The sequence below is a fragment of the Penaeus chinensis genome, chromosome 41 (assembly GCF_019202785.1).
Source record: "Penaeus chinensis breed Huanghai No. 1 chromosome 41, ASM1920278v2, whole genome shotgun sequence".
Lineage (NCBI taxonomy): Eukaryota > Metazoa > Arthropoda > Malacostraca > Decapoda > Penaeidae > Penaeus > Penaeus chinensis.
The window spans coordinates 5,758,760-5,768,759 of NC_061859.1; the positions used below are offsets into that span (position 1 = coordinate 5,758,760).

A 10,000-nucleotide genomic window follows, 5' to 3' on the forward strand; every position below is an offset into this window, starting at 1 on the left:
CTTAGAAATTTGAAAGTGGAACGAACAGTCGACTCAAAAATATGCGGTTGGGTATGTCTGCAACAATATCTCCGGAGGGAAGGGGGGGGGAGAAGGTCAGCTGAAGGGGAGGGGGTTAGCCCAAGAGGAAATGTCAATCCCATGTTAAAACAGTCTGACGTAATTGTTTAAGATGGCGATGGCTGGGTGCTTGCTTGCAGTTAGTCTGTGGCCTCGGTTCGCCGGCCAGCCTCACTGATACACGGTTCTCGTAAAACGTGGGAAGAACTGCTAATGGCAGTTGTGGTGCGGTTGGGGCTTACGGGCTGCGATGGCGGGCGGGCGCTTAGCGGAATTTCATGAGAAGATCCTGTGTTCACATGCGAAGGCTGTGTTCACTTCCATGAAGACTGTAAACATGAGGCTGGACGTGCAGGTGCACTCAGGTTTGTAGGAAGAGATAGGATAAGGATGGGTAACTTCAAAAGGGATGTCATTAAATATCTTGCGTTGGGAAGTCATTTATTCTCATTTATACCTTTTGCTATATTCATTAGTATGGAGTTAGTTAGCAGGTTTGCAAGAAGCGAAATTTTACGAAATTGCATTCTAAACGGTTACCATATTCTCTTAATATCTTTTAGCAGATAAATAAATTGTCAGGATAAGCATGAAAACTCAAGGTGAAACGGTCTCAGTCTTTCATCAATCCTCCAACTTAAACTCCATTCTACAACTTCCTCCATCTGCCTGAACATCTGACACTCTCGTTGCATCCGGGAAGTAGCAGATAACGCGGAGTCTGTTCACTCTGAAACGCAGCATCCCCTACCCACTCCCACCCCTCTTCTTCCCACCTCCCTCCGGTTACTGATTTAAATTGCGCGTTCCATTGTGTTTTAGGCCTAAGCTTACTTCACCAAAAGCTCCTTGCAGCTATGCTTAGTTTAAAAAAAAATCACTAGCGCACCTGAGTCACCTTGCCCATACATCACATCTCATGACAAACATTCACCATCAGAACTTTCACAACACCTCGCATCACCACCAGACAGGCACTTCCCACTGAACGAGTAAAAGTACATATAGATATCCTCCTCATTGCCCTACGCCTTGCACAAGACAACGTTACTCTGTCACCTTCTTCACGACGTCTTCGGTGACGACGACCAGCGAAGGCCCCGGGATTTCGTGTGAGGGCAGGTTTGGGTGGTCCTTGTCAGGTAGGTAGACCAGAGACCAATCGTGCGCCTTGTAGTTCCAGTACTTGGAATCCGTCGACCAGTCTGTGGTGTCATGGTAGAGTCCGGAGGGTATCTGGAGGAAAATAGACCGATTTTTATTTTGGTCTAGAAACAGATTTTTTTCTGGAGATGCAATAAAGGAAAATCGGTTAAAATCGGAACATTTCGAGAAAAGTTTGTAATGTCGGTTAGTGCAGGTTTTGAATATCCATTTTTTACTGTAGGTATTGCAACGGTCCGACGAGCAGGAGCAAGTGGACCACCTTTGCCGTAATTCTCGAGTAGTTTTCATATGATCTATCACATGCTGATATCTAGGAATGTCATTCATCGATCCATGTTATTATGATTGATGTCAAGGTCGGGTAGCTTCATGATACGCTGCGGGATCTATTTACCTAGGCTGTGGCTCAATATGCACTTTATGTACATGCATTTTCGTGTAAGTAATTATGTACTGATGTATATTTCATATCAGCAAGTAAAATACATTAATTCAAACAGAGAAGTAAAACAAAACAAAAAAAAGTAAGCAATATAAGGCACAAACTATATAACTCTTACGGGCCCTTAAATCTAAAACGGTTTACCTTTTGGTTGACTTCGGCTTCTTCAGGGTCCGTCGATATTCTCCCTCGGTTCTTCTGAGCACTGGAGGCGCTGACGATCCCGTCTCCGTCAAGCCCCTGCTGCATCTCCTCCGCCTCCACCGAGATGCCCGTCGGACCGTTGACGACGACGCGACCCTCCTCCGGAAGGCGCAGCCCCTCTTCGAGAGCAACAGACGTTCCTGTAGGACCGTTGACGAAAGGTCCTTGACGCGGCTGGCTCTCCTCAGGTTGTCCTGGCGCGGCCTCTGGACCGGCGACGAAGGCGTCTTGGCCACCAGCGGTCTGCCTGTTCTCTTCGGCCTCCACTGACGTTGACGTCGGTCCATTCACGTACCTCACGTTCGCCGCGCCTTCTAAGTCCTGTCTCTCCTCGGTCAGAACAGACGTGCCTGTAGGACCGTTAACGAATCCTCCGACTTCATCAGCTCGTGGCTGCAGCTGAGCTACCTCATCTAGAGGTCCTACGTCATGTCCATCCACAGGACCCCCTGAGGACGCAAGCAGTCCCCCAGGACGCGAGGGCAAGACGTTGTCCTGCGACGCGATTTCGTTTGGCAGGAATGCTAATAGGACAGCTAGTGCGATATGAAACGCTTTGAAATTCATGATTATGCTTTTCCTGGTCTAAGTTTCCGTAATCACATTCATAAATCCATTATCACAATCACTTAGTGAGATTTGTCATATATATTATTTCTGCTATCCGTCTGTCAAAACCTGTCAGGGGAAGAATAAAACAATAAATAAAAAACATATCACGCCACAAAGACGACACTTGCAATTCATAACCTTAATTTGTCTAGCAAACAAGCGAAACTTTTTTCGCAAGTACGAAATGCAGCGATAAAATATAATATCCATGCCTATATGCAGGCTAGAATCTGTTTCCAACATATATTTATGTCTGCCTGTTTTTATTAATCTCTCTCTCTCTCTCTCTCTCTCTCTCTCTCTCTCTCTCTCTCTCTCTCTCTCTCTCTCTCTCTCTCTCTCTCTCTCTCTCTCTATCTATCTCTTTCTCTCTTACACTCACACACACACACGCCACACACACACACACACACACACACACACACACACACACACACACACACACACACACACACACACACACACACACACACACACACACACAAACACACACACACATAAGATCTCCATGAAGATGTTTAATCTTGCAACAATTTCAACGAAATGTATTCTCTCTCAACCCAGACACCCATCTACAACTAAAGAAAAACACGCCAACAAAGAAATCTAGACTATAAACAGTAAAACTGAAAGTGTCTGACACCCAGGGTGACGAGGCAGCGTGACCCCCGCCCCGTCACCCTCGTCTTTGTGCTGTTTCCTGAGGCTTCGAACTTTCACCCTCAGCTTCAAGTTATCGAATCGTGAACAGACGGTCTTTCGTAACTCGACCGTGATTTGCAAATGAGTTTGTGTTTTCTTCGGTGAGTCTGCTCAGATTAGATCGGTCTATCTAGTGTCTGTCTGTCTGTCTGCAGATCTATTTATCTACTTGTATATACACATGCATACATGTGGGTGTGTGGATATATATATATATTTATATATATATACATACACATACACACATGCATACACACACACACACACACATACACACACACACACACACACACACACACACACATAAATATAACAACAACGATGATGATGATGATTATGATGATGATGATGATGATGATGATGATGATGATGATGATGATGATGATGATGATGATGATGATGATGATGATGATGATGATGATGATGATGGTTATGATGATAATGATGAAAATAATGATAATAATAATAATAATAATAATGATAATAATGATAATAATGATATTAATAATAATAATAATAACAATAATAATAATGATAATAATAACGATAATAACAATAAGAATATTGATAATAGTAATAATAATAATAATAATAATAATAAGAACAATAATAATAATGAGAATAATTATCATGATGATACTAATAATAATAATAATAATAATAGTAATAACAATAATAATAATAATTATAATAATGATGATAATAATAACAGTAACAATAACAATATCAAACTAATGATAATAACAGCATTTATCCGCAATAATCATACACACAAATCCCTCTTGTTTACAGACATGCGTACATGGCCTGTCGTAAACGCCGGTCACGTGACCCGTTAGCCCAGCCCCCCTCACTGAACGGCCATGACGTCACAGCTCGTAAGCACCTGCGAATGACGGGCCTTAAAAGTGAGACGGTTTTCACGATCGTTTCGCCAGGCCGGCTGTGACTCAAGCATGTGGTTCTTTTAAGATATGTACTGTCCAAATATATGTTAGTTGCGGTGATTTTTCTTTTTTGGGGGTGGGGGGAGAATGAACATAGTGGTTTGTGTGTGCTTATGAGTGACTGAGTGAGCGAATGTTTACGTGTGTGTGGTTTTCTGCGTGCGTGTTGTGCGGAAACATTTCGACGTGTTTTCTTCTAAGAATCGGCGAAATGATAAGAAAACTCCGTTGAACAAAACAAATAGCACGTCACCAATCTTCTGGGCGATATCCTTTTGAAAAATATCCCTCATTACTCACGATCAGATTACGTGGCGGTTTCAGCACAAGTGAAATGATGGTCAAATTATTTCTATTCACACGCGCACACTTCACCTTCGCTCTAAATGACGTGGAATGAATGCATGCAGATGTGGTGGATCCGCCAATTGCGATGTGGCTTCATTGCCAATTACGGGGAATGTGTTGTCGGAGAAGGAGAGGGAAAAGAGAGAGGAAGAAGGAAAAGAGAGAGGGAGAGGGGAAAGAGAGAGGAAGAAGGAAAAGAGATGGAGAAAGGAGAGGGAGAGAAAGGGATGTGTGTGTGTGTGTGTGTGTGTGTGTGTGTGTGTGTGTGTGTGTGTGTGTATAGGGGGGGAGAGAGAGAGAGAGAGAGAGAGAGAGAGAGAGAGAGAGAGAGAGAGAGAGAGAGAGAGAGAGAGAGAGAGAGAGAGAGAGAGAGAGAGAGAGAGAGAGAGAGAGAGAGAGAGAGAGAGAGAGAGAGAGAGAGAGAGAGAGAGAGAGAGAAAGAGAGAAAGAGAGAAAGAGAGAAAGAGAGAAAGAGAGAAAGAGAGAGAGAGAAAGAGAAAGAGAAAGAGAAAGAGAAAGAGAGAGAGAAAGAGAGAGATACAGAGAGAGAAAGTAGAATATGGACTTCCAAGAAAAATTTAGCTATTATGTCAGTACGTAATCTGTTACAACATTATTGAACAAGTACCTTAATTTTATCTTCCTTGTCTGTTTGTTGTCTAGATATTTTATTGATACTTAACTTTCACAAACCATAAAAAAAAAAAAAATCTGAAGAAAACACCTCATATATACTAAACAAATATAACAAAAATATCCATCGACAGTATAAGTACGCTGTCTACAACATATACCTACAACTTGTTTGTTCGATATCTAGAACTATCATACTAATTCAGTTTCTACAGTAAAAAAATAAAAATGTAATATATATATATATATATATATATAAACAATATCGGCAGGTAACACAAAATCTACAGTTACAATAACGTCACGCCGTTACCTACACCGCAGTCTATCGCCGACAGCCAGGCAAGAACATTGCAATTAAATGTGCCACAGGTTCGTTACTCGGTAAGCCTCCCGTGAGAGTGAAGCGTGGGTGAAGGAACGAAGGAGAAAATAATGGATGGAGGAAAAGATGAACGAAAATAGATGGAAGAGGAGGAGACGGAAAATGAAAGGGGTGATAGTTAGAGGGAAAGGTTAGAAGGTAAATCAAAGGCAAAGAGACAGTGAATGGATAATATACACATAAACACAGATAGATAGATTGATAGATGGATAGCTTAGATACAAAGACAGAGAGAGAGAGAGAGAGAGAAATGATAAATGAAATGAATAACGAAACATATCTCAACATACCACGGTATGAACGAAAGACAGAAAGACATTTGACTTAATTAAAAAAAAAAAAAAAAAAAAAAAAAAAACAATAAAGTAAGAAAAAACAATAACATCAGCTGGAGGAAGGGCCACATTGAAAGGCCCTATTTTCAAGTAAACGAAACTATAACGCAACGTCAAGAAGGCAAAGAATAAAACAAAACCAACAGATGAAACCAGCAGATCGATTGAATGGCGGATCCGCGGTTCCTCACCCTTCACAGGCCGACCTTCCCTATCTAGTGAAACCCCGGTGCCCGAACAGGTCGCTCTTAGCCACGGCGGCTTTCTTTCCAGGGACGTGGAGCAATCCTGGGCCATGTGGTCAGGACGGGTTTAAGGGAAGAGGACGGATGGGATGGGACGGGATAGATGGGTAGATCGAGTGACTGTGGAGAGCGGGATGGAAGGGAGCAGCGAGGTCGGGTGGCAACAGGTGAGGGCAGTTTGACGAGTAAACAAAATACATATAACGAGTGATCGGTAATGTGTTTGTTACGATGGAAACTTAAACCACAGAATATCAAATAATAACTCTATCTGTGCATAAGTACTTTCTCTTTTTTTTTTTTTTTTTTGGAATACAATAGACTTCGCATTAATTTATGCAAAATCTACTTTATACCATAGATTATCTAATTAATCAGGGGTCAGCCTCACACATTATCATTCATACACATTATAAGTGCAGCGAAATTCTAGTCCTGACATTACAAAATTAAGAAAACTGTAATTCATGTTTATGTATGTGCACTTACAACATAACCTCATAATACTTACAAACGTTCCCGCAGGATATACTGCCAGCGCGCCTCCAGTTAACAACAATCCATATTAAGAGTGGTTCCGTTATGCACGTACAAGGACAAAAGTTCATGTCAATTGTTTACCTCCCTAGTTTGAGACAATTGCAAAAAGTTTCTCTTGAACCGTTTGATATAAAGTACTATCAACAGAGCAACATTAAAAATTGCATTCGCCATAAAGCATATCGGGTCTACACGCCACCTGTCAACAACTACAGTGCATGACTATAAAACTAGAAAGCACTCAGAGAAGCAAACATTCGCTAACATCCCAAAAGACACACACACACACACATACACACACATATAATTATCATAATTATATATAAATAAATATATATATCATATATGGTAGAATATAGAAAGAGAGCGAGAGAGAGAAAGATAAATCCATTTCAACAAAATAGCGAAGGATTTTTCACCACATCCTGACCATCCCCAAAGTCTAAATTCTAATTCCATTCAGGTAACTTATAGCATACTTCTACTGCCAACCCAACACCACGCCAGAACCTGCTAGGCCGAGTCAACAATTATCCTGAAAGTTACCCCAGCTCAGAGGGAATGGTCGCGAGCGGTTAACTATTCATTCCCGGAAAATGAGGAGAGAGAATACTCGGCAACGAACTAGAAGTCGCAAGAACTGATAGTGAAACTCGCTGGAAGATGTCGTCTAACTCGTTCCACGACGAAAGGTCCGGCATCTTGTACGTAGGTGTAGGTGTATTGGTATATATACACATCGACACGCACGTGGATACAGGTAAAGGTGTATGTATGAACCTCTCTCTTTCGCTCTCTCACCTCTTTGTGTGTGTATGGGTCTATTTGTATACATATGTATATATGTGTATGTCTGTGTTTATATATACATGTGTATGTATATGTGTGTATATATATATATATATATATATATATATATATATATATATATATATATATGTATATATATACATATAGTTAGACACAAATATCACAGTAAAGAAATTACGTTTGTCATGTGCGTGTCTATGTACCTTTGTTTATGCATGTCCGGGATATATTTGGGAAATCAGAACGAGGAAAATCCTGCACAGGCCACTATTTACTTGCAATTATTTCTGAAGATCCTCATGTCATTATCACGTGATACGATTCCCTCATATGACATCGAGGGCAACAAAGCGCGCTATGGAACTTCTAAAGTATAACGGGAATACATATAGGGCATCGGTAGGGAATTATAAAAGCCCATGGGAGAGGGGGAGGGGGGTCTTACCCCGAGGATGACCAGTCTGCGTAGGACACAATAGATCACAATAATGTCCGTGTCAAGGTTATGCTCTCCCACATGAGACAATGGCGGTTCACTGCATGGCCGTGATGAAATGATGCAGAGATGGAGAACGGCCAACAGCATTGTTATAAAGCTGAAACATGATAACAAAAACAACAACAACATAATAATAATAATAATAACAATAATAATAGTGAAGCTACCTGGCAGAGACAGCCACGAACCCTTTAACCTCACCTTGTCGACGCCCTCCCCTACTCCACGCACACTCTCGCTTCCAGAACTTCTTGCTTGCCAGATCCTCTTGCCTTTAACTTCTATATTCTGGCAGCTATCTTGGCGTTTGCGATAATAATAAATGGGAAATATAATATAATTTAAATAGATTTTTGCCCCGTACCAAAATTCGTTAGATACAAGAGGAAAAGTGCGAAAGGAAAGGAGAAAGGAAGACGAAGGGATGAAAAAGAAGAAAGCTAACAAGAGACGAAGAAGAAAATGAAAGCCCCACAAAGAAAACGGGACTCCAACCACCAAAAATAAACGCAACAAAATAACGAATCCCGCAGCCAGTATTATGACCACAAGACGAGGGAAAAGAAAGGTAAAATAATGTGTTATCTAGAGGCCAAAGAGTGGCCAGCTGAAATCAACGCCTAAGGAGTCATGTCGGGACGGGTTCAAGTTAGCGAGGTTCCGTTGAACTTCGGTGTTACGTAAATACAGACGTCAAGGCCGATTTGACAGGATTTCTCTGTACTTGGCGGTTTCTGTTGTGAGAGGAGGGGAAAAGGCACAAACTGGGCAGGCGAAGAAATATATACATCATGATTTGGAGGTATGTGGAGACGAGGCGACGGAGTTTCAAAACAAGTTCCTCTGAGTAGCTTAGTCCTATATTCATTTCAATTTTGTTGAGTGGTGTTACTTTTTCTGGAGTTCCGGACCTATGTCGACGCTAACTACAGCGCTTTATCAAATTTGAACATTAACATTACTCTTGGCGTTACTCTATAGCCTCTACTTGGCGCGGTAGTCGTTTCCTTTATTTATAAAATCGGATGAATTATTTGCTCTAAACTTATTAGCTTTTCATTTTCTATAATCAAAGTGTTTGGATTTTGTCACCTCAATCTTGACAGTACAAGGGAGGGTGTCTGGGCTGAGATACATAATATATATATATATATATATATATATATATATATATATGTATATATATACATATATATACATATATATACACACACACATAGTGTGTATGTGTGTGTGTGTGTGTGTGTGTGTGTGTGTGTGTGTGTGTGTGTGTGTGTGTGTGTGTGTGTGTGTGTGTGTGCGTGCGTGCGTGGGTGCGTTATAATCTAATAACTTTATTAAGACCCATTTTTAGCGGGAACAATGGCAGAGACAAACATCCGGGACTTTCTTGGCGGGAGCGTTTATGCGCCAGTATAAACAAAGGATATTCCGGTGGCGGGCGAAACAAATGTCGAAACTCCGCAAACAGGGGAATTGTCCTCTCCAGTATGGTTCTGTCTGTATTTATATAAACCTGGACGCATACTGCCTCTCGGCACACCTTTGACTACCCATGTAGATCGTATTCATTTGTATATACATGGATATATATATATATATATATATATATATATATATATTGTGTGTGTGTTTAACACACACACACACACAGACACACACACACACACACACACACACACACACACACACACACACACACACACACACACACACACACACACACCTTTCCGAAGCAGAGCGTGCCAGTTCCCTGTTGCATGGCCGAGCCTACGAGTAGCCTATACTTTCCCCGGCGTGGAGGGGGTTACAGTACCCGGAGAAGGCTCAGTGCAGACACCGCCACTCACGCCCTGGCACCGGCCCTTTACCTCAGATGGGCTGCGCTAATTGATGCCTTGCTACATACACTGGTACACCTGTAACAGTACTTATCACGCTGAAGCCCTTTGGGATTTGCAGTGAATGGTAAAATTCCGTACAGAAATGTTCCACTTTTTGGAGGCCTATCTGATAGTTTTATTTATGTGATTTTCATCCCAGTTTCCAAGCTAAAGGTATATATCGTATT

The 10,000-nt window shown here is 41.5% G+C and overlaps 1 protein-coding gene across 3 annotated transcripts in view; it reads right to left on the bottom strand.

Annotated features, from left to right (window-relative positions):
* LOC125047500 overlaps positions 1-10,000 on the bottom strand; it is a 23,313-nt gene that overhangs the window by 3,239 nt on the left and 10,074 nt on the right. For all 3 annotated transcript variants that reach the window (XM_047645737.1, XM_047645739.1, XM_047645738.1), the window contains 2 exons: positions 1,814-2,551; positions 1,120-1,296 (listed from right to left, as the gene is read on the bottom strand). In XM_047645737.1, the coding sequence (XP_047501693.1) occupies positions 1,120-1,296; positions 1,814-2,440 (804 nt within the window). In that variant the 5' untranslated portion in view covers positions 2,441-2,551. Of the gene's footprint in view, positions 1-1,119; positions 1,297-1,813; positions 2,552-10,000 lie in introns of those variants that run through there.